General features: G+C 38.5%; 2 protein-coding genes across 4 annotated transcripts in view; one reads left to right on the top strand and one right to left on the bottom strand.

Annotated features, from left to right (window-relative positions):
* LOC110464834 overlaps window positions 1–8,379 on the bottom strand; it is a 72,163-nt gene extending 63,784 nt beyond the window's left edge. For all 3 annotated transcript variants that reach the window (XM_021520279.1, XM_021520281.1, XM_021520282.1), the window contains exons 1-2: window positions 8,246–8,379; window positions 6,694–6,787 (exon numbers count right to left, since the gene is read on the bottom strand). Coding sequence is in view for 1 of the 3 variants with exons in the window: in XM_021520282.1 (XP_021375957.1) it covers window positions 6,694–6,710 (17 nt within the window). In the remaining 2 variants the exon portion in view is untranslated. The remainder of the gene's footprint in view (window positions 1–6,693; window positions 6,788–8,245) is intronic.
* A 365-nt stretch (window positions 8,380–8,744) lies between these two features.
* LOC110464838 (coatomer subunit delta-like) lies at window positions 8,745–23,333 on the top strand. Its single transcript, XM_021520286.1, has 12 exons — window positions 8,745–8,886; window positions 10,288–10,327; window positions 11,665–11,888; window positions 12,551–12,730; window positions 13,142–13,344; window positions 14,216–14,307; window positions 14,970–15,042; window positions 15,868–16,033; window positions 16,520–16,667; window positions 17,259–17,367; window positions 21,433–21,637; window positions 21,916–23,333. The coding sequence occupies exons 1-12, from the start codon at window positions 8,884–8,886 to the stop codon at window positions 22,003–22,005; spliced, it is 1,533 nt and encodes a 510-aa protein (XP_021375961.1). The 5' UTR covers window positions 8,745–8,883; the 3' UTR covers window positions 22,006–23,333.
* The last annotated feature ends 3,468 nt before the right edge of the window (window positions 23,334–26,801 follow it).

The following is a 26,801-nucleotide window of genomic DNA, read 5'->3' as shown; positions in this document are numbered from 1 at the left end:
TATAACAGATATTATGTACCTTGACCGCCTGTCCCTATAACAGATATAATGTACCTTGACCACCTGTCCATCTAACAGATATTATGTACCTTGACCTCCTGTCCCCATAACAGATATAATGTACCTTGACCTCCTGTCCCTATAACAGATATTACATACCTTGACCTCCTGTCCCTATAACAGATATTACATACCTTGACCACCCGTCCCTATAACAGATATTATGTACCTTGACCACCTGGCCTTATAACAGATATTATGTACCTTGACCACCTGTCCCTCTAACAGATATTATGTACCTTGACATCCTGTCCCTATAACAGATATTATGTACCTTGACCACCTTTCCTTATAACAGATATTATGTACCTTGACCACCTGTCACTCTAACAGATATTATGTTCCTTGACCACCTGTCCCTATAACAGATATTATGTCCCTTGACCACCTGTCCCTATAACAGATATTATGTCCCTTGACCACCTGTCCCTATAACAGATATTACATACCTTGACCACCCGTCCCTATAACAGATATTATGTACCTTGACCACCTGTCCATATAACAGATATTATGTACCTTGACCACCTGTCCCTCTAACAGATATTATGTACCTTGACATCCTGTCCCTATAACAGATATTATGTACCTTGACCGCCTGTCCCTCTAACAGATATTATGTACCTTGACATCCTGTCCCTATAACAGATATTATGTACCTTGACCTCCTGTCCCTATAACAGATATTATGTACCTTGACCTCCTGTCCCCATAACAGATATAATGTACCTTGACCTCCTGTCCCTATAACAGATATTACATACCTTGACCCCCTGTCCCTATAACAGATATTACATACCTTGACCCCCTGTCCCTATAACAGATATTACATACCTTGACCTCCTGTCCCTATAACAGATATTATGTACCTTGACCGCCTGTCCCTATAACAGATATTATGTACCTTGACCACCTGTCCCTATAACAGATAGTATGTACCTTGACCACCTGTCCCTATAACTGATATTACGTACCTTGACCACCTGTCCCTATTAGATGTTACGTACCTTGACCGCCTGCGTGTCCACAGTGACAACAGCCCTGCCCAGATCATCTTGTACTGACCAATCGTGGCAGTCACTCAGTTGACTCAGTTTGCAGTGGTCACTAATAAAGCTGACTAATCATTACTTATTATGGCTGTAAAAGGTTATTTGATCACTATTAGGCAGACAACACTTTCTCTGTGAATTTGGCTTGTCAGTTTCTTTTCTTTTCCAACACAAGGATCCAACAGCAAAGACTCATTAACAATGACCAGTTGGTGATCAAATCACTTATGTTACTCATCAAGTTATAACCAATCATAGCTAATAAGGGCGTTCAAGTCTCTCAATAATCCCTGCTTGCTACAACATAACACTTTTGCTGAGGTTGATCAGTTCCTTGTCCAATTTCCATCTTCCAACGAATGATTAGTCTAACTGAAGATTTCTGATAAAATCTTTGATACTCTGATCAGAACGGCACTACAATTGGTCCAATTATCTCATAAATCACTGAAGTGGTCAATACTGGTTACCATAGCAATGGTCAGTCCGATGGTCAGTCTGGTAGACTGACTGTTGATGCTGAAGTAAACATTTCCGGGTGTATCCTATCCCGGTAACAGGATACTAGTGGGCCCAGCCTGCTGTACACATGTACACTCTCAGCTAAATCTCTATAAATAATTCACATCCACTTTTGTGTCTCAAACAGTCCTAGTGTGTAACACAATTTTAGTTTTTTACAATGGATGTAAAACAGTATCAGCATCGACCACAACCCTACCTCACAATCTAGCCACAACTTCATGTATATAGGTGATCCCTTGGGGATAAAACACTTTGCTGGAAAATCTAACACCACTTCTCAATCTATACACCGAACAATCTGAGGTGATAGTATTGTGATCACAAGGTCAGTGGAAGCATAGTGGTTGTTTTTACATTGTAACCACTATGAACTTATTGAAACTCTTTGTTTAGGATCAGTCTTTATATATAATTAAGGCATAAAGTGAATGGCTATAATTGTAAAATTCACTTACTAACAAAAAATCCAAACTAAAGAAATGTCCATCTCCACTAAACTAGATCTGTATAGTGAGAGTCCGGGGGTTTCTGTCTACTGTTGTTGTCCCTTCACAGCCACCTGATCACCAGTTAATAAATACAGCCAACACTGGTCACTCTGTATTACACTGACCATGTCAGGCCAAACTTTGGCACCAATACTTTCACAGATCATTCGGGTCTAGGTCTGAAGTTGGTAGTTTTCTTAAAACATGTACATTCATGACACTGCCAAGATCTCGTGCTGATCTACCACCAACCACTGTTCCAATCAGGCCTTGTGTTATGCATATACTGGTCAATATTCAAACATATATCCTGGTCATTCTGACCAAAGCTTGTTATTGCTTAGACTAACGCCAATCATTTCTTGTCAAATGTTGGTGTTGTTCTGTTCACTTTCTTCATACTGATCATCATCCCAAGGCCAATATAGTTGGTATCCAATTTCCTGTTTTCTGCCAATATTAATGTGTTCAGTGTCATTCCAGTATACAGTATCTACTTGGGTCCAGCCACTGTAACCGTGCCCATTGATGTAAGCCTCGGAGACAGTGTCACGTCCAGCCACTGTAACCGTGCCCAGGGATGTAAGCCTCGGAGACAGTGTGTTGCCCAGCCACTGTAACCGTGCCCAGTGATGTAAGCCTCGGAGACAGTGTGTGCTCCAGCCACTGTAACCGTGCCCAGTGATGTAAGCCTCGGAGACAGTGTGTGCTCCAGCCACTGTAACCGTGCCCAGTGATGTAAGCCTCGGAGACAGTGTCTCTTCCAGCCACTGTAACCGTGCCTAGTGATGTAAGCCTCGGAGACAGTGTCACGTCCAGCCACTGTAACCGTGCCCAGTGATGTAAGCCTAGCTCGGAGACAGTGTCACGTCCAGCCACTGTAACCGGTCCCAGTGATGTAAGTCTCGGAGACAGTGTGTTGTCCAGCCACTGTAACCGTGCAAAGGTATTACTGAAGTGACCAATATATTCCCATTACTAGTCACTAACCAGATATATAAAGCCTACGGGTCATCCCAGTGGTCATTTGGTCCTCCCTGTGAGGTGTTACAGATACATTGTCTGATATCCCTTTCAGTGGTCACTGATATAAGCTATATAACAGTATAACAGTCTATGGGTCTGTGAGCCTGTCTGCGTCCTCTGGTCATTGCTGTGAGATACAGGCTTCTGGCTGCTACTGCCACTAGGGTGAGTCATGATCAGCAGCCCTTTATCAGTCAGCATGTTGAATCACAATAAACCTTTTATCTTCAGGACCCTGGATCAATAACACCCTGTTTAGCACAGTGGGCTCAACCAAATTACATTATCTGGAGTAGTCCATTAAAACACCAGTGGAAGTGTAGGAGAATGTGTTACAGACATTTTGATGCAGTTACAACAGCAAATCACACAGGCCCAATAAATCGGAGCTCAGATCAGTGAATGGACACATTTCAATGTTTTCCTAGAGCCATGAATGAAAACATTCAGACATCAACCCAAGGACTGTTCACTACTTTATACCTCCAACATCTTCCCAATGTTTACTTGGGCAGGAGTACTTGGCAGTGTTGGTGATAATTAACATGATGTCTTATTTACAAAAGTCTGACTGTTATACTATAAATTGAATATTCAAATTAACGTTATTGCCTACATATACCGGACTACTTCCTTATATTCCGTAGAAATGTGTTCACTTTTATTGGAAAAATCAAAACTCCAACAAGCAATAAACATGGAAAACTAAAATGAAATCCCTCAATCAAAAGTCACTATTTATTCCTTAATTTTCAGGTCCTACATTGTAGGAAAGGTTTGACAATAAAACATCTTTATATCAAATAGAATTACACCAGACATTGTAGGAAAGGTTTAACAATAAAACGTCTTTATATTATAATCAAGAAACTTGACAGCTGGGACACCTCAGCGTGAAAAATTTAGTATTTACATGGCTCCTTATAAACAATGGAAACAGAAGACAAACTCTTGGTATAAAATAGAGGTATTTACACGTTATATAAACAGGCTTGTACAGTCTATTTCCCAGATGTATTTTGTATATTGCTGTAGAGAAAGAAGAATTTATTCTGTCGGACTGGTAATGTCGGCTATCCTGTAAACAGAAGCACCTGTAGCCTGTCCTAAAGGACATGACTACATTACTCAAAGCTCAACTTAACTGGTCATGGCCTTAACAATTCCCAATGAGATTCTTGAAATACTGCCACCAGTTTAATGTTTTGAACCTCTATACCGTACATGTAATATGACTTGATATTTTTAACTTTCCATTAGACTAACAAGGCTCTAGCTTCAGTATTTAACACAGGAAATGACCCTTTTGTGAGAGCTAAATCACTTGTCCTATTTTTTTCTGTATATTTATGTATGCAGTGATGCACTATACTTAGTATAAATATATATTTAGTGTGTGGACTGTGGACCATGACCACACCATCATCTGACCACGTGTGGACAATAAAACAAGAGGCCCACTTGGATCTTTATGCCCTTTAATATGGTTTAAATGGCTTTGGGTTGGGGATTTCAACCATTTCAACATTAAGACTCAAGAAGTAGGTCCCTAGGTATGGGGCCAGACCCAAGAGTCAATTCTAATATATAATTTTGTTTATCTCTTCATGCCTATCAAACAAGTATGGTTCCAAGGTTGGGGATCTCCATAATGTTAAAGTTAATCATTTTTTTTGGACCCACCCTAGGCCTCAAGACCATGGGGTCATCCCTTTAACTAGTACTATTTTGAATCATCACCACCTGAGAATGCTTCCAACCAAATATGGTTGATATTCATACCTTTGTTCTTAAAAAGAAGTCGCTTAAAGCAATATAGCAAAATTGGCCTCGCCATCCATTTGCACAATTTTGAATCCACACCACCTTCAGAAAAGAAATTGTTGAAGGACGGACAACGGACGCTGTGATATGGCAATATTAGCTGACGCACATCTGAGTGCACAATTATAAACAAAACAAACGATGTATAATAGGTATCAGTGTCAGTAATAAGTATTGACGTCTGTTATCTTGTGGGTGTAATTATTATTTACACCTTTAACCTTGTGGGTGTAATTATTATTTACACCTTCAACCTTGTGGATGTCACTAGAATAATTTTCTTTTCCCTGTTATTGGTTAATTAGAATCAGTACACATGTACTTGGTGCCATACTTCTCAGTTGTATTTTGAGAGTGCCTGGATTTTATATAAGTACCTAATAAGTGCCCAGTCATATTTTTCAGAGCAGAAGTAATATATATATAAACAAATTTCATTCCATTGCCTTTTGTTAAATTTGTGGTAATCTGACGAGTTAAAACCAATCATGTGTCATTGCCCACTGTTATATATATGTGTTGAGTATTACTCTAGTACTAAATGGGTCTGTTTGTGTGTTGACATCCCGCAGCAGTATCTGCACTGGTCAATAACTACACAATGCCTCACTGGTAACGATAGACTTCAGTTGATTACAAGTACTGTAGAATGGCGCGCAGGCCATGTTGGTAATTTGACAACACTGATATATATAAATATATTCCATTGGTAATTTGACAACACTGATATATATAAATATATTCCATTACAAGTATAAATAAGAGCACACTACATTTAGATGCAACAAAAACCACATGAAAAAATACATTCTGAAACAGAATTGTGCATTTGGTCAAACATGTATATATAAATAGATCTAGAGGAAAATCCCTCAACCTTTATTAATAGTTAGCCAATCACATGGAACCAACAATACTGAATGGAATTTACACAATCTTTGTTTATGATTCATACTATTTTAACTTTAACATCATGAAGAAACATTGTGAAGACGATTTGGGTAGTGAAATTAACTTTTAATATTCTGTCAACAAAGTGCAAACATCTGCATATGGGTATACATGTACAGCTGGCTATAGCATGAAGAATAAAAGCACACCAATATTGCAAGGTTTTTTTCCAAAACATGCACATGTAGAAAACTGGAAAGAAACAATGACACCATGTTTTCAACATTGACAAAATGTCAAAGAGTGAAGCCTAATAAATTCTAAACCTTACAAATTACATCCTTAGCTTATTCACACAGGATTATGGAGACCAGGTTTAATTTAGGTACACAATGTTTCTTTAGATCTAGTGTATGTAATGCTAATTAATATCAGATATTTATACTTCTGTAAATGCAATAAAACTGATCAATATGAAATTATTTGCAAACAAAAAGATTGTGGCAAGTTGTGTGCATGTTTCCCCCCCCCCCCCCCCCCTTATTTTACTGTTTTTTGCTGTGACACATCATAGTGATATGCAGCTGAGAATATTCGTTTAAATGGCATGAATGTGTACCCATCTACATTACAGAACATGTACACCCGGCCTGCTCTCCTGAGATCCTTTGGAGAACACGAGAACATTGTGCTTGGTGTAGTTAGTATTTATACATGTATGTTAACATGTATGTTATTTGGAAATAATAATAATTCACACTGGATACCCAGTGAGTATTCACATCTTGTGTAGGTGCCAGCAATGATCACTCTAGTGTGTTCCTTACCTTGTACATGTTGCCATGCCAAACAGCCCATCCACACCGTAGCTACATGACTCTGTGTGCCGACACGTTACCCGTACATGTTAGTATCTCACACCTGCAATAAATGAATATTGTTCACATTTTGTTTCATCATTCTTTTTTATGATATTAAATTTTGGTAATACTCAATTTCAAGAATTAAAAACCCAACTATATGAAACTAGCCGATTTTCATCTTTCTTTTCTCAAACCCCAACCTGCAGGGTGTGTTATATTGTATTAAATAAAGTATTCAATTTAACTTGTAAGCAGCTGGTCATTAGTAATATTCAAACTTTATATCTATTAAATTTACATTCACATTTTTTTATCTGAAGTATTTTTAGGGCTGTGTAATGCAACTCATAAATAAAACAAGATTTATAAGACTGAATGCTTGTGAAATTAATGATTAATAGAGGAGAGACTTGTTTATAGTATAGCTTATATATTGAGCTTGTACAGAGAATGTAGAACCCCACTACAAGCAGTGGTTGACTGCTTGAAGAAGACATTCCACCCTTGATTTTCAACTCGATCTATAAGCTACCTAGAATGGCATTTAATATTGTCCAGGTTGCGCCTTATAACTTTTGTGATTTAGTATTACACTAGTATGGCACTTCAAATCAGCTGTTGGAAATACAGATTGAGACTAATCAATATGTATACACCATTATAACTGTCAACGTACTACACTGTAGCAGTGGGTATATACATAGGACTCGGATGCTTAAGGTCTGTGATAAATACAAGTTTTCACTCTGTGCCCTGGTTAATAGGGAGAACTGTGAGGTATCCTTAACCATATAATGTAAAGAATACAATACAATGTATTTTATTATAGTGACACGTGCATATACATAATTATATCATACTTTCAAGATAATTCACATTTTTCATAAAAAAAATCTAGCACCTGACCCAAAGGGTTTATAAGTCACTTTGATTTATATTTACTTGCAAACTATAATTGACGTCAGGAGAGGAATAATGTTTAACTGATTAGAAAGGATGTCTTTGAGTTTTGATTGTGTTTTAAGTGTTCTACATGTACACCTTGAATGGATTACAGCCGCTCTTTCTTGATGAAGAAAGTCGATGAATCTTTGACTTGAGATGTGAGACTGTTGGTAATGTCATCGATTCTGTGAGAAACGCAATATAAGAGGGACTGCTTTGGTCCATTCAAGATGACGGTTGCGGTTTACTATTTAAAACGGAAATTAACAAACTCCGACAGGGTCCGCTCCAACATGAAGCATAATAGATTCGGAGTCTGGCACGTTTATATTCAAACGGGTAAATAAAACATATTAGTCATGAAAAATATCTCACAAATCAGATAATTTCCTATTTTATATGTTTATTGTGATATTGAGATAACATCCTGCATCTTTTGAGAAGATGGAGTCATTCAGCATCTGCAACAGGGCACTCTGTGACCTGTCAGAATCCAATTTTTAGGCGTGTTCAAAAACTTGCGACCAGATTAGGTCAATAATAATCAGAAAACATATATAATTATCCTCACCGTTTGGTCGAAGTGTTATCGTCAATAGAATCTTTGTTATAGCCAGTAGTTCTCCAAAATGGTAATGTTTACAACTTCTGTTCTTTTCTTTTATTGTTGATCAGGAAATCGGAAACCACCATTTTCTATATAGTCACGTGATTGCAAGTGCGAGGAAAAGGGTGATTATTAATACAAATAAATTGTAATTGTCTTCGCAATAGTGAAAATGATCAATAAGAACGATATAAATAGTAAATATTTAACGTTTTTATTGTAAGTATTTAATAACAACAAATGTTTTCATTTCCAACACATCTATCAGTAACGGAGAAAATTAAACTTCCGGCGACGAACTACTTTAATCCGCGAAAGAAAATAAAGATAGGGTAAAGTGTTGTTTAATTAATGTGTTCTAATAATTACAATACTATACTTGAACATTACACCTCAAATAACTAATTTTCGTTAAAAACTTTAAAGATAAACGAAAAGTCGTCCAAACAGTCACAAAAATAAGAAGGATTTGCGGATTAATATGAAACCAGATTGACGTGGCTGAAAACACCGTACTGACATTCGTGTACTCAATAGAAGAACAACGTCCAGCAACACGTTTACGCCGAATTCGGCATCAGATAAACCAACTGGTGACAATCATGGTAAAGCTTTAACCATAACACTTTGTTAGAATATCGTGCAATTTCTGTATTTGGCATGTTGTAGTTGAATTTTCTGTCGTGCATACCGGTGTACACCCCCCCTCTTCCCACTATTGGCACAAACTTTTTGATGAACACACCAGATCGTAAGCCTTTGATTTAACTTATATGTATTTAAATACGACGCACCACTGCTGATGGTCTACTATGAATGCTTCGTGCTTTGGGCGAATGTGTTGGGGTGTTTCTAGTTGAAATAACAAGACATGCAATGAAATCAGGCTGTGTTCAGTGTAGTACATGTGACAAGTTGGTAGTAGGGGTCAGTTGGCTTTTGACACCTGTTTTATTCCTGGCCAGACCGGGATTAAAACCCGGAATCTCCAGAACGACGATCCAACCAACTGAACTATCTGCTCACTGGCATCACTAGTCCAGTTCCACAACACCCTTATTTCTGCTAAATTTGACTACTATTATCGCAGGCTCCAAAATTCTGACTAGTCATCATTCGAACTCTGCTTACCAACAATTCAGATTGAATGAATACAAAATTTGAGTACTAAAATATGTAAATCATTGATCGATTTTGGGCACCAATCCCTCATATATTACTTGATTGATATGCTATTTGCAAATATAGCATAATAAGCTGTTGTTGTACCGTATCAATGACTTGACAGCTGTTTGTCATGATTTTTGTCAATGTCAACTTGGATTGTTCAAACTTATTTATATTTTAGCAGCTATAATTTTGTGATATTTAAACAGGACAATGTGGCTTTATGGATCATCCCAGGTAAAGGTCTAAATTAACTGAATCCAATCCAGTTTTTAACACTGACTGATGACTAGTTCTATGACAAAAATAACATCTGTGATAATATATATATATATTTATGTCCAATTTGCAAAATGTGATATGCATGTAATGTCCGCCTCTTACTATACTATTATTATTATGATCTGACTAGGTTCAATATATATCATGTAAATAAATTCATTTCTCACTCACTTGACTTCATCATAATGATGTACTATATGCCACATCCCAACTAAACACATTATAAATCATCTCAAAACAAATCAAAGGCCTTTACATGGCATCTTGTGGACTTCTCTGATGTCTTGGATGAATTTGAAGATCAAAGGAATCACGCTGCAGCTTAATGGTAAAATCAAGTCTCTGCAGTGGATGTAGCTCCTCTGTCATCCCGGGAATTTAAATGTAAAACCAACCAAATAGCTTTCCGGATTGTGCTTTAATTTTGTCATGGCATATTCTGCTCCCATAAAAAAAAAATCAAAAGGAGATAGTCCACTATTTCAGATAATTTAAGATTGAATTGGCAATAGAACATCTTTTTCTGATGAAAATGTTTCTGTTTCTGTGTTAAATAGGTGCTGCTGGCAGCAGCGGTGTGCAACAAGACGGGGAAAGGTAAGTCAATGTTGGGAAGCTACAACATGTAAAAAAAAAAAGCATAAGTTTATTGTGTGAAGAAAAACATGCAAAACATGTGCTAAAAAGATGTGATACTTCATTTCTTACCTACAAATGTTCTGTATGAATATCGTTTAATTTCTGTGAAATATTTCTCATTGGTCTATATTCCTGCTTAAAATGTGCTCCCCGAAAACTTAACCAAACTAGCCCAAGTCTAACGTGCCTGTAACTGTCATTGACCAAAGCTGAAGATCTGGTGGCCCTTGGCTGCACACAATGATCTTTTGAGTCCGATTGCTAAAAGTCTTTTCTTTCGGTAATTTTGATATTTAAACATAGAATAAATTTACATTTGTATTAAAATAATGTGCAAAAAAAAAACTCATAAAAGATATAAATTGTCAATGTTATTTTCTCCAGTTTAAAACTTATTAAAAAGAAAATTCATCTGAAGAAAAATAGAATGAAAGATACAGAACAAAATAGAGCATAATTTGTGTGATTTTCCTGCTGAGTTTATTTGTCTGAAATGGAAAAAAAGATGTAAAAATGTTTACAAGATTTTTAGAAGCTCATTATATTTAAACAGAAACTCAATGTAGCTACTATATGATCAATTAATCTTTTATTATACCGCCCATGGGGGTTACTGATAAAAACAGGTTTAAAACCATGTCGCTATGCTTTGTGACATCTTGCTTAAAAATAATGCATTGTAAAAGTCTTTACCTTCACAGGTGGAAACAGCAGGAATCATACATAAAGTCTTGACATAATGTTAACATTCTTGTAGTAATTATGCATTTGTAATAAGACACTCTGTAAACATTGTGCATGTATTTTATACAATTTTAAACTCATTTTGTACACGATGAACACGATAACAACTCGCTATAGGAGAACCTCTATATTAACAGTATCACTACACTTACAGTATCACTTAATGAGGTAAAGGTTGTCTTCACTCACTATAGGAGAACCTCTATATTAACAGTATCACTATACTTACAGTATCACTATAATTACAGTATCACTACACTAACAGTATCGCTATACTTACAGTATCAGTATAATTACAGTATCACTACACTTACAGTATCAATATACTTACAGTATCAGTATAATTACAGTATCACTACACTTACAGTATCACTACACTAACAGTATCACTACACTGACAGTATCACTACACTAACAGTATCACTTAATGATGGTAAAGGTTGTCTTAATTTGACCTTGGCTGTTTCTAGAACATAAACCTTACTGAGGAAACTTACTAAATTCCTCCTGAAGTATATATGTGTGTAATGTTTTCGTGGTTCTCTTTGCAGCGATCATCTCCCGACAGTTTGTTGAGATGACCCGCTCTCGTATAGAAGGCTTGTTGGCGGCCTTCCCTAAACTCATGAACACAGGCAAGCAGCACACCTTTGTGGAGACGGAGAGTGTGCGCTATGTGTATCAGCCCCTTGAGAAACTCTATGTGGTTCTGATCACCACCAAGGCCAGTAACATCCTCGAGGATCTGGAAACTCTCCGGCTCTTTGCCCGGGTGGTAAGTAAATGGATTATGGATTTCTCAAAATTTAAAGCAATTCTTTAGGTAGACATTGTATCTTCTTTCTATCAGCTATTCTCTCATTAAATTGCACTTGAGGACAGTTAATGTCAATTTAATGATGTTTTAATATGATTATCTCAAAATTTAATGCATATCTTTCAAGATATGATAATGTATTCATTGGTATCACCATTGCAATATATATCATACAGTTGTGTTTATTAGTTTCGGAAAATCAACCTCAGCGTCAGTATTGCTCAAATAAACTTCAAAATTGTAAACACAGCATGGTTAACTGTTAAACTGAATAAAAAACAGGAAAGGAAACCTGTAGATAGATGGAAATAAATCGTTTTTCCTAAATTTGGAAATCTGTCAAGTTATTTTCCCAGATAATTGGTTAAGATGTCACTCAGAAATGTAGCTCATAATCTTTAACTCATTGACCCCAGAAATTTCATAATGCACTATTCCAAGCTTTGATTTGGAAGGGCTCAAATGTGTCTTCAGGGGTGAATGAGTTAATGTTCATGAGCTCCTTTCACCGTGACCTGGTGTCAGAGGTTGTGATCCTGTGACCTGGTGTCAGAGGTTGTGATCCTGTGACCTGGTGTCAGAGGTTGTGATCCTGTGACAAGCCCTGTTTTCTTTTAAAGATACCAGAGTACTGCAGAAACATGGAGGAGACGGACATTGTAGATCAGGCCTTCCCGCTCATCTTTGCGTTTGACGAGGTTGTTGCTCTAGGGTATCGTGAAAACGTTAACCTGGCACAGATTCGCACCTTCACAGAGATGGACTCACATGAGGAAGCAGTAGCAAAGTCTGTCAGAGAGGTAGGCAAATCATCCAATACAGTGTTTCATTCCTTATAAGGTTAGGGCAGAGCTTCCAAAAAATTAGCACAGTGTCATCCATACTTCACTAAAGTAGAAAAGCTTGCTCTCCAGACATTTAGAAATCTTCAACAATTTAAAGACAACTTCTTTTTCATTTGCATGATTCCAAGTTCTTTAGACTGTGATAGTGATAAATCTACATGGGAGTTTCAAGTCCTAGATTCATACATTTTTGAGTGGCTTCTTAGAATTTCTAGAGATACTGAAATTTTAACCTTTCTAACAATATTTTGCAAAATAAAAAAAATATGCCAATCTAGTAATACTTAAACTTCTGAGAGCTGAAATTGGAAACAACAATTACTCTATTTAGTCAAAGAATATGTGAGTGTATTTTTCACATTATAGACACAAGAAAGAGAAGCCAAGGATCTCATGAAAAAGCGAGCAAAGGAACTTCAGGTACAGCGCCGCGATGCACAGAAAGGTGGAGGTCGCAATTCCGCATTTGGTGGGGGGTTTGGAAATTCCTCCTACTCTTCATCGTCCCAAAGTACAGTGATGGACACACCTGTTGACACACCTAAGCCCTCTTACACAGCCTCCGCCAGGTACGATGACTCCAGGGTTTTGTTCTCAGTATTGTATAAAGAAATCTAATTATTCTCATGAATTACAAAGACTTTAATTTAAACTGCTTGTGAAAAATGTGTCTGAAGATTCGTGAGATAAAAACTCATTTACAATTGATTCTTCTAGAGACCTGTTTGGAGCTAAAATTCAGATCCACAAAAATCAGATTTTAGAAAAAGTCACAAAATCTAATACTGTGTATGTGCTTATTTTATCAAATTTTACCAGGTTAACATGAGTTAGCACACCCACAGAATAAGCAATAGAAAACTACACACAGAAACTGAATTAGCACAGTCAATATTTAGCGCTTAGTTGTTTTGTTTATTGGGGTTTAATGTCCTCCCAACAGCCAGGAGGGGTCCCTAGGGAGACACCGTCGGGAAGAAAAAAGTAGATAAGAAAGAAATTAGAAAGGAAAGACAGGAAACAAGAAAGATCTCAGTTGTTGCAATGTTCTTTTCGTAGAACCCCTGATTCTGCAGGGGGTCCCACATTAATTCATTCATCCTTGAAGACACATTTGAACTCTTCCAATTCAAATATTGGAATAGTTCATTATGAAATTTCAGGGGTGAATGAGTAAATAAGCAAAGAAATAAAATTTAAACACCATGATTCATAATTAGTTTTGGTTCAGGTACGTATATGATCAATACTGCGCGTGCAGAGTCAAAACGGTTTGACCTTCGAAATTGAAGAACTGAACAGTTAACATGATTACTTGTCAACAAAGAACCATCCTTTATGGAATTGTGTTAAGTTATAGTACATGTTTGGAAAAAAGAAGGTTAACACAAATATGTAGAAAACTTTGGCCCCATCTGTAATCAGGTTTTTGTTTTACAGTCGACCGAGTGGTGGAGGAAAAGCCCTGCGTCTGGGCAGTAAGAAGAAGGATGTCGACACATTTGTTGGACAGCTCGAGTCGGAGGGAGAGAGTAAGTACAGAAGGACCGGTTTTAACCTGTAATATCCAGAAACCTCTATAATCCAGATCTTCTACTTGATCCAACTCTACATGTCTCTATGTTAGGGCTGTCACAATATAAAACAGGTATATCAGAATGTACAGAAATATTGTATAATATCACAGTACAGAAAGTCACTGTATCATATCACAGTACAGAAAGTCACTGTATCATATCACAGTTCAGAAAGTCACTGTATCATATCACAGTACAAAAAGTCACTGTATCACACTACTTTTCAAAAACATGTGGTTATGTATCTGTTTGGCTTTCCCTGTTAAATTTAGCTGAAACACATTGTTTATCAAAAGAAAGCCCCAAGAAATGGAAAAATGAGAAATTTTCATCTGCATCTATTTTTCACTGTTTCACACTTAAGAGTGAATTCAAATTTCAATACATTATGAAAGTAAATAATGTAAGCATGATAAAGCTAAGTATTACTAGTCTGTATATGTTTTGAATTCTAAACTGTTTTAAAAGTCCCAAGGACAAAAAGATGACTGTGAAAAATACTACATTGTAGTACAAAGTAAGAAATGCTATTTTATAAATTCCTAGAACATATTTATATATATTATATACCAAAGGCTGGTGGTGTATGTCATGAAGGTTCCATTGTGTATTTACAGAGGTATCCAAGGCAACAACATCCTTGTCTACGACAGTGGCCAAGGCCAGTACACCAGCAGTTGACCAGGACGGGTAAGTGTAATGTCAGCTGATCACTCTGTTGTTGAATCAGGAATTACTGAATGGGATTGACACAGTTGAATTACTGAATGGGATTGACACAGTTGAATTACTGAATGGTATCGACACAGTTGAATTACAGATCATGGGATTGACACAGTTGAATTACTGAATGGGATTGACACAGTTGAATTACTGAATGGGGTTGACAAAGTTGAATTACTGAATGGTATTGACACAGTTGAATTACAGATCATGGGATTGACACAGTTGAATTACAGATCATGGAATTGACACAGTTGAATTACTGAATGGGGTTGACACAGTTGAATTACTGAATGGGATTGACACAGTTGAATTACAGATCATGGGATGAGGAATAGTTCAGTTGAATAACATGTCCAACTTTAAATTGATTAACAAGAATAAGAAATTATTTGATTCCAAAATTCATTTGAATTGAAAATCAACTGTGGGATGAGGACTGACTTAGTTGAATTAGAAATCGCTGCATAGAGAAGTATTCCTGTGATACGATGGAGTCCGATTCTGTCACGAGTGAAAGCATCCTAATGAAGAGTTAACAAAACCATCTGATGACAATGGTGACATCACCTGACTAGGACTGTTGAATTAGACTGCATCTGATGTGAAACTTTGTTTTATAATAAATACTAAAAAAATCAAATTTGATTTGAAGAAAGGGGTTTTATCAAATAGTCGATGTTGGTTGGATTTTTGTTGAAATGTTATCAATGACTTCGGGTTGGTTTGATAAGATTAACAAAAAAAAACACCTTTTTTTAAATATTTGATATTGGTTGGATTTGTGTTTAGTGTACACATCGCAATAGAAGAAAAGATCTCTGTGTCAGCCGGCCGTGATGGAGGTCTACACAACATGGAGATACATGGAATGTGCAAGGTCAAGGTGAACGACTCAGATTATGGTCGTATCAAGGTCAACATGGTGAACAACGATAAGCGAGGCATTCAGATGCAGGTAAGATAGGCTTTCACAGGACAGATCTGCATTCAGATGTAGGTAAGATAGGCTTTCACAGGACAGATCTGCATTCAGATGCAGGTAAGATAGCCTTTCATAGGACAGATCTGCATTCAGATATAGGTAAGATAGGCTTTCACAGGACAGATCTGCATTCAGATGTAGGTAAGATAGGCTTTCACAGGACAGATCTGCATTCAGATGTAGGTAAGATAGGCTTTCACAGGACAGATCTGTATATATGATTTTCACAAGGAGAGTGTCCCATAACTTCAAACATTTTAATCAGGAATAGTTAAACACAGCTATCAAAACAACCAAAAAAATATCAAAATATTTCACTTATTAAAATCATCAAAATTTACGGTTTAAAACAAATTTGTTTTCATAAAAATAAACTAAAAGGAGAAAATGTTTGACCATCAGAAATGTTTTGCTTTGAATTATTAAAGTTGAATGATACCGAATGTATGTGTTTTGTAGACTCATCCAAACATAGACAAGAAATTGTTCAACTCTACATCAACTGTGGTTCTAAAGAATCCCGACAAGCCGTTCCCTATCGGCCAAGATGTGGGCGTCCTGAAGTGGAGGTTCCAGTCCCAGGATGAGGCCAACATGCCCTTGTCAAGTCAGTATCCGTAGATCCTGTTCAGGGGAACCTCATATGTTCAAAAGCAATATTGGCAAGACATGTACAGCAGTAGATTAAAAACCTAAACAAGATAACTTCCATCATTTCAATCCCCAAACCAGTAATTTTTGAAAGAGAAAAAGGTCCATTCCCGTTTATGATGACCTTATGTCATTAACTTTTGAATTATTTGAAAGATTAAAAGTGTCCAGAGTTTTAAAGTATGATATAAAATAATAAGCATCTGACAGGAATGTTTTCATATTAATTACTCCTTTGTTTTTTGGGGTTTTTTTCTCTTTTTTTGTGCAGTGGAAACTCATTATTCAGAATATTTTTAAATTGGACAACCTTTTTTATACCACTCCAGAAAGCTGATTATTTTGCCAAGCAAAGAGTTCCACTCTGTATTAACAGAATTGTGACACTTTGTTGCTGTATCCAGAAAGGTCTGTATAGACTAGAGACATCCACTGACCTAGATATACAGGAAGCTGTGAGAAGGAAGTAATGTTTAATTAGGTTTCCAGTTTTATGTATATAAATCACCCTACTGTTAAATAACAAACATATTATTATTTTCAACAGTAAACTGTTGGCCAAATGAGACCCCAGAGGGCTGCGAGGTGAATATAGAGTATGGACTGGAACAGCAATCATTGGAACTTCAGGATGTACTCATCACAATCCCTCTCCCGTAAGTAACCTCATATCTCCATCCCTCTCCCGTAAGTACCCTCATATATCCGTTCCTTTCCCATAAGTACCCCAATATCCCCATCCCTCACCCATAAGTACCCTCATATCTCAATCCCTCTCCCATAAGTACCCCCCATATCTCCATCTCTCTCATAAGTACCCCCATATCTCCATCTCTCTCATAAGTACCCTCATATCTCCATCCCTCACCCATAAGTACCCTCATATCTCCATCCCTCTTCCATAGGTACCCTCATATCTCATTCCCTCACCCATAAGTACCCCGATATATCTCCTTCCCTCTCCTATAAGTACCCTCATATCTCCATCCCTCTCTCATAAGTACCCTCTTATCTCCATCCCTCTCCCATAAGTACCCTCATATATCCATCCCTCTTCCATAGGAACCCTCATATCTCATTCCCTCACCCATAAGTACCCCGATATATCTCCTTCCCTCTCCCATAAGTTCCCTCATATCTCCATCCCTTTCCCATAAGTACCCTCATATCCCCCTCCCTCTCCCATAAGTAGCCACATATCTCCATCCCTCTCCCATAAGTACCCTCATATCTCCATCCCGCCCCCATAAGTACCCTCATATCCCCATCCCTCTCCCATAAGTACCCTCATATCTCCATCCCTCTTCCATAGGTACCCTCATATCTCATTCCCTCACCCATAAGTACCCCGATATATCTCCTTCCCTCTCCCATAAGTACCCTCATATCTCCATCCCTCCCCCATAAGTACCCCGATATATCTCCTTCCCTCTCCTATAAGTACCCTCCATCCCTCTTCCATAGGTGCCCTCATATCGCCATCCCTCACCCATAAGTTCCCCCATATCTCCATCCCCCCCCCATAAGTACCCTCATATATCCATCCCTCTTCCATAGGTGCCCTCATATCGCCATCCCTCACCCATAAGTTCCCCCATATCTCCATCCCCCCCCCATAAGTACCCTCTTATCTCTATCCCTCTCTCATAAGTACCCTCTTATCTCTATCCCTCTCTCATAAGTACCCTTATATCTCCATCCCTCTCCCATAGGTACCCTCATATCTCCATCCCTCTTCCATAGGTACCCTCATATCTCCATCCCTCACCCATAAGTACCCCCATATCTCCATCCCTCTCCCATAAGTACCCTCATATCTCCATCCCTCTCCCATAAGTACCCTCATATCTCCATCCCTCTCCCATAAGTACCCTCATATCTCCATCCCTCTCCCATAAGTACCCTCATATCTCCATCCCTCTTCCATAAGTACCCTCATATCTCCATCCTTCTTCCATAAGTACCCTCATATCTCCATCCCTCTTCCATAAGTACCCTCATATCTCCATCCCTCTCCTATAAGTACGTACCCTCATATCTCCATCCCTCTTCCATAATTCCCCTCGTATCTCCATCCCTCTCCCATAAGTACCCTTATATCCCCATCCCTCTCCCATAAGTACCCCTATATCTCCATCCCTCTCCTATAAGTACCCTCTTATCTCCATCCCTCTCCCATAAGTACCCCTATATCTCCATCCCTCTCCTATAAGTACGTACCCTCATATCTCCATCCCTCTTCCATAGGTACCCTCATATCTCCATCCCTCACCCATGAGTACCCTCATATCTCCATCCCTCTCCAATAAGTACCCCCATATCCCTCTCCCATAAGTAGCCTCATATCTCCATCCCTCTTCCATAAGTACCCCCCTATCTCCATCCCTCTCCCATAAGTACCCCTATATCTCCATCCCTCTCCTATAAGTTCCCTCATATCTCCATCCCTCTTCCATAGGTACCCTCATATCTCCATCCCTCCCCCATGAGTACCCTCATATCTCCATCCCTCTCCTCTAAGTACCCTCATATCTCCATCCCTCTCATATAAGTACCCTCATATCTCCATCCCTTTTCCATAAGTACCCCCATATCTCCATCCCTCACCCATAAGTACCCTCTTATCTCCATCCCTCTCCCATAAGTACCCCCATATCTCCATCCCTCTCCCAGAAGTACCCTCATATCTCCATCCCTCTCATATAAGTACCCTCATATCTCCATCCCTCACCCATAAGTACCCTCTTATCTCCATCCCTCTCCCATAAGTACCCTTATATCCCCATCCCTCTCCCATAAGTACCCACATATCCCCATCCCTCACCCATAAGTACCCTCATATCTCCATCCTTCTCCCATAAGTACCCTCATATCTCCATACCTCTCCTATAAGTACCCTCATATCTCCATCCCTCTCCTCTAAGTACCCTCATATCTCCATCCCTCTCCAATAAGTACCCCCATATCTCCATCCCTCTCCTATAATTACCCCCATATCTCCATCCCTCTCCTATAATTACCCCCATATCTCCATCCCTCTCCTATAAGTACCATCATATCTCCATCCCTCTCCTATAAGTTCCCTCATATCTCCATCCCTCTTCCATAGGTACCCTCATATCTCCATCCCTCACCCCTAAGTACCCCCATATCTCCATCCCTCTTCCATAAGTACCCTCGTATCTCCATCCCTCTCCCATAAGTACCCTTATATCCCCATCCCTCTCCCATAAGTACCCACATATCTCCATCCCTCTCCCATAAGTACTACCATATCTCCATCCCTCTCCCATAAGTATCCTCATATCTCCATCCCTCTCCCATAAGCACTCCCATATCTCCATCCCTCTCCCATAAGGACCCCCATATCTCCATCCCTCTCCCATAAGTGCCCCCATATCTCCATCCCTCTCCCATACGTACCCACATATCTCCATCCCTCTCCCATAAGTACTACCATATCTCCATCCCTCTCCCATAAGTGCCCTCATGTCTCCATCCCTCTTCCATAAGTACCCTCGTATCTCCATCCCTCTCCCATAAGTACCCCCATAGCTCCATCCCTCTCCTATAAGTACCCCCATCTCTCCATCCCTCTCCTATAAGTACGCTCATATCTCCATCCCTTTTCCATAAGTACCCCCATATCTCCATCCCTCACCCCTAAGTACCCCCATATCTCCATCCCTCTCCTATAAGAACCCCCATATCTCCATCCCTCTCCAACAAGTACCCTCATATCTCCATCCCTCTCCTCTAAGTACCCTCATATCTCCATCCCTCTCCAATAAGTACCCTCATATCTCCATCCCTCTTCCATAGGTACCCTCATATCTCCATCCCTCCCCCATGAGTACCCTCATATCTCCATCCCTCTCCTATAAGTACCCTCTTATCTCCATCCCTCTCCCATAAGTACCCTTATATCCCCATCCCTCTCCCATAAGTACCCCTCTATCTCCATCCCTCTCCAATAAGTACCCCCATATCCCTCCCCCATAAGTACCCTCATATCTCCATCCTTCTCCCATAAGTACCCTCATATCTCCATACCTCTCCTATAAGTACCCTCATATCCCTCTCCCATAAGTACCCTCATATCTACATCCCTCTCCTATCCCTCTCCCATAAGTACCCACATATCTCCATCCCTCTCCCATAAGTATCCTCATATCTCCATCCCTCTCCCATAAGTACTCCCATATCTCCATCCCTCTCCCATAAGTGCCCCCATATCTCCATCCCTCTCCCATAAGTACTCCCATATCTCCATCCCTCTCCCATAAGTACTCTCATATCTCCATCCCTCTCCCATAAGTACTCTCATATCTCCATCCCTCTCCCATAAGAACCCTCATATCTTCATCCCTCTCATATAAGTAACCTCATATCTCCATCCCTCTCCCATAAGTATCCTCATATCTCCATCCCTCTCCCATAAGCACTCCCATATCTCCATCCCTCTCCCATAAGTACTACCATATCTCCATCCCTCTCCCATAAGTACCCCCATAGCTCCATCCCTCTCCTATAAGTACCCCCCATATCTCCATCCCTCTCCCATACGTACCCACATATCTCCATCCCTCTCCCATAAGTACTACCATATCTCCATCCCTCTCCCATAAGTACGCTCATATCTCCATCCCTCTCCTATAAGTACCCTCATATCCCCAACCCAATATCAGATGTTTGTGTAAAATTTGAATGTTGTGTTCCAGGTCCGGTGTGGGTGGCCCGGTGGTTGGCGACTGTGATGGCGAGTATCACTATGAGAGTCGGAAAAACCAGCTCCAGTGGTCCCTCCCTGTTATAGACAAATCCAATAAGAATGGCAGTCTCGAGTTCAGTATAGCTGGCCATCCAGACGATTTCTTTCCCGTCGAAGTTACATTCGTGTCCAAATTATCATACTGTGATTTGCAGGTAATTAAGTCATGTGATTGTACGACAGTACAGGACCATTCTATGTCTAAAGAGATTAAAATGCGAAATGGAAATTCAAGAAATATGATATTTCTCTCTAAGAGTTATAAAGTATAAAATGAACTTTTAAAGTTTTCTTGTTCTGTCGTGGTCAGTGTCAAATTCAAGAATTGTATTTCATGAGAAAAAAATACAAATACAGAAACTATGCAGACTGACGCGTGATCATTTGAGAACTTGCCTGTGTTTTAATCTCAGGTTATCTATTCACGTTTCAGATATCTGAGGTCCTGATGTTGGACGGTGAACAGCCAATTAAATATTCATCAGAAACCCTGTTTTATGTGGACAAATATGAATTTGTGTAGGAATCATGGACCATTATGTTTTAATTCATTCATCTTTGGAGACGTTTTGGCAGCCTAGCAGACTGGTACACGCATCTATAGGGAGGGCATTGTTGAAGGCTAGCAGATGGGTACACATGCCATGCATCAGACATAATTTGGATGTGTTGTATTGTAAACAAAGAAAGGTGATCTGTTTCTGCTGCCTATGTGAGACAATGTGCCCTAACAGATGACTGTTAACACGAGACAACGGACGATACCTGAACAGCTGCTGCTGCCAAAATTAGGTGGCAGATTCTATTTAAGGACACCATTCTGCCAGCTTAGATCGCTGTAGACCTGACGTTTAAATTAAAGCAGGACTTGGATGAACTGGATTGGTTCACTACTCCAACGGAAAGAGAAGTGCTGCAGCTTGATTGTATTTTGTGACGTTTAGTCATTAAACGTGATATGGAATTAGTCTTGCATGTATAAATATCACAAGTTGAAATAATGCAAACTGATTTCTCTATCTTTGTCTCGTTGTTATGGTCTAGGTACATGACAATGTTGAGATATGCTCCCGACTCGCTTACCTTCGTAGTGAAGGGATGCCTAGAGACAATGGTGAAGGCTCTGAAATAGATTATAGGGGACAAAAATATAAAATTGGGGAGTTATCTCTGTAGGGGACAGAGGGGCAGGGTCTCTTTTTAAGGTCAGTGGGTTCATTAGGAGAGCTAGGGATTGGTTGACATCTTTGGGGAGGGTATTTATATGTTTCAGGGGAGGGGGGGGGGGGGGGAGGACGTTCGTTCATCTCTGGGGAGGGTTATTACTTCCGTTATGGGGCCAGGAGGTCATTTTACCTCTGTAGAAAGATCAGAGGGCTCACTTACTTTGGGGAATTAGCTACATATAATTACATCTGTATAATTGAGAGTTATTTCCCTTTCTCTCTCGAGTGATGATGATGATGAGCAGAATGACAACCTCATTTCACAGCTTGAACAGTTGGGACTGGTATATGGTTCTCATGATATTGTGAACTCGCTGTTTTGAAGCGTTTTATATATTTTAGTACATGACTTGTGGAGAATAACACCAGATCCAGCGGAGAATTGAGTTACGACAAGTCGTCACTTGAGGAACTCGATTGGTGAGGAACTTACGTAGAGGATGGGTGGGTAGAGAGGAGGAATTATAGATAAATATATATATAACGGGAGGTGTGTGAGAGACGTGATGTCACAGTCCGTTGGTCAGTGTGATGTCCGTCTGTTGGTCGGTGTACCACCTGACCATATGCGACCTTGTCAGTCTGTGTTGTAATATTTATATCTCAATAAAGACTGGGAACTAATCACTGTTGTCAGATTTGTTTGTCAATAATTTCAAAAATGTCTTCCAAAATGAATATTAATAGTTATGTTGGTTTTGCTGTTGAAACAATGAACAAAGTTGGCTTTGTGATAATATTTGTTGTAGATATCAAAGGTTTCACTTGCTCAAGCCTCTATTTCACCCTTTCCCAAGCCTCTATTTCACCCTTACCCGAACCTGTTTTCACACTTGTCAAAGCCTCTATTTCACACTTTTCAAAGCCTCTATTTCACACTTTTCAAAGCCTCTATTTCACACTTTTCAAAGCCTCTATTTCACACTTGCCAAAGCCTCTTAGAGTGAAACAGAGGCTTGAGCAAGTGTGCAACAGAGGCTGGGGCAAGCCCTATTTCACACTTACCTAAGCCTTTGTTTCAGCCTTACTCAAACCTCTATTTCACCCTTACTCAAACCTCTATTTCACACTTGCCAAAGCCTCTATTTCACACTTTCCCAATCCCCTATTTCACACTTGCCAAAGCCTCTATTTCACACTTGCCCAAGCCTCTATTTCACCCTTACTCAAACCTCTATTTCACACTTGCCCAAGCCTCTATTTCACACTTTCCCAATCCCCTATTTCACGGTTGCCCAAGCCTCTATTTCACACTTGCCAAAGCCTCTATTTCACACTTGCCCAAGCCTCTATTTCACCCTTTCCCAAGCCTCTATTTCACCCTTACCAAAACCTGTTTTCACACTTGTCAAAGCCTCTATTTCACACTTTTCAAAGCTTCTATTTCACACTTTTCAAAGCCTCTTTTTCACGCTTTCCCAATCCCCTATTTCACGGTTGCCCAAGCCTCTATTTCACACTTGCCAAAGCCTCTATTTCACACTTGCCCAAGCCTCTATTTCCCCCTTTCCCAAGCCTCTATTTCACCCTTACCAAAACCTGTTTTCACACTTGTCAAAGCCTCTATTTCACACTTGCTCAATCCCCTATTTCATGGTTGCCCAAGCCTCTATTTTACCTGATTTCATTTGAGTAACATGTAATTGAATAGCTTTAAACACAGAAAAGGAGATTAAAACAACTTTAATATCTTTAATACTCTGGTGAATACAGACGGTGACAGAAGCATACCAGTATACCATACACGTCTTATACAATTATTACTGAAGCTTGCCAGTATACCATACATGTCTTATACACCATTATTACTGAAGCATACCAGTGGTATATATACATACAACATACATGTCTTATATACAGTAATAACTGCTTAATATCATAAACATCTTGTACACATTCATTACAGAAGTATATCGGTAGAATATTACACAGGTTTTAGATGTTAAAATATACTGAAAACAAAATGCCTGAAGGTATGCTCATTACTTCATCCTGTTTAATAGTAAATACAATTGTGCCTGTACTGGTAATAGTCAACATACATAGCCCGCTTAATGATTATTAGCCCGCCAAATGATTTCATTATTCATGCCATACAAAATATTTTTTTTAAATACTTTCCTTACCAGTATTGCAGATTTTCATTAAGGACTTTTTTTTAATGATAATCATCTGAAACAAGTTGTTAAGATTAGGCTTTGTTTTCACTCATTCATCCCTGAACACACATTTGAACTAATCCAATTCAAAGGCTGGAATAGTTCATTATGAAATTTCAGGGGTGAATGATTAAAATGCCAACAGACTGCATTTTGATTGTGTACATCAGAATAATGTAGAATAGGTAACTTAAGACCAAATTTGGTAACTAGAACACAGGACATTTTAACATAGATCTCTTAAAAGGTTCTTAAGATACTGATGTTTGAAATTTTAATTATAAAACTTTTAACCCACTTTGACTCTTGCTACCACTTAAAGTTGACATTTGACCTCATTACTGTAATAAAGAAAGCGATACACACAGCTGGTCTACATAACATACCAAAGTATCATGACTAGTCCAAATGGTTCTTAGGATATTGTTGTTCTAAGTTTTTAACATATTTGACCCCTGTGACCTTGAAACTAGGTCAAGTTCATTTTAATGAGGAAGTTTATAGCACTCCATCCCAGGAACCTACTGGCCAAATAGCATGACCCTGGGCCTTATGGAACTTGAGAAGAAGATTGTTAAAGCTTTTAACCCATGTTGACCTTTGACCCCTGACTAGCACTTAAAAGTTGAATTTTGACCTCTTACATGTAATAAAGAAAAAAAAAATTGAACTGCTTGTCTACATAACATACAAAAGTATTATGACTAGTCCAAATGGTTCTTAGGATATTGTTGTTTGAAATTTTTATCATATTTGACCCCTGTAACCTGGAAAGTAGGTCAATGCCATTTTAATGAGGAAAGTTTAAAGCACTCCATCCCAGGTACCTACTGGCCAAATATCATGACCCTAGGTCCTCCGGTTCTTCAGAAGAAGTCGTTCAAAAGCAAAAGTTGACGGACGAACGACGGGTCAAGTGAGCTGAAAATGACATGCATAAAAAATTCTAGACATACACTTGAACAACAAATCATATATACAGTTAACATTCTTACAGTTAAAAATTAATTCAACAGGATATACATGATTTATATTTTGTGTATTTAATTCTCGGTGAGGAAGTAGAAACTTTGACCAGTAAAAGGAATCATTGCTGGAGGATGATGATGAATCCTGAATTTCATTTGGCTGTGAGAACATTTTCTATATCCATCGAAAATAATGCTCTTCTTTTCGGATAGAAAACTTGGTGCAGTTTTTTTTAAATTATTATTTTCATTTTTTAATCAAATATTCTTTTTCTAAACATCGTTTTCACTTAAAATTAAACTTGCGCATTTTACAAAAATGCCTGAAATACACAGGTTTTTATGGTAATGGAGGAATGTTGACAGTTTCTTACATGAATATTTTCAATCCTACACAAAAATTGAAAATGTTTCAATTAAATAATGACAGATAATGTTTCAACCATTTTACCGTGAATTTTTTTTTCATTGTTTCTATCTTGCATGTAAGTTACAGTTTACGAAGGTTTCAATTTACTGAACTGCAAACTACAAAACCGATCCACCAAACCCTTTCTAGTCTCACCTATTTAAAACTTTCAAATCCTACCACAGGATCTGACCTTTGTAATCATTCACTTTTGCAGGACAATATACGACATATAATTTTCTCTCTTTCAACAGTAATTTTAATCACACTTCTGTTTTATATTATATTTGTGTGACAAATCGCAGATTCTAAAAGACTACCACACAAGAAAACCCTGTTCTAGTTAAAGATAAGAAATGGTAACTTACTTGGAAATCATAGCCTATTTTTATCTTTTTAACATATACAATGGAACACTAATACCAATTCAGTGTTATATCGGGTATGAAATTATCTACTTCTGAAGTTAATTTTATATAGAATAAAATTTAATTGGTATTAGTGTTGAAGTGAAATGTTTAAAAAAACACTTTCCTGGTGAAATTCATGTAAAATTG

This window comes from Mizuhopecten yessoensis, unplaced genomic scaffold (assembly GCF_002113885.1).
Source record: "Mizuhopecten yessoensis strain PY_sf001 unplaced genomic scaffold, ASM211388v2 scaffold11037, whole genome shotgun sequence".
NCBI lineage: Eukaryota > Metazoa > Mollusca > Bivalvia > Pectinida > Pectinidae > Mizuhopecten > Mizuhopecten yessoensis.
The sequence above is the reverse complement of the archived record's forward strand: the minus strand, read 5'-3'. Positions and strand labels throughout refer to the sequence as shown.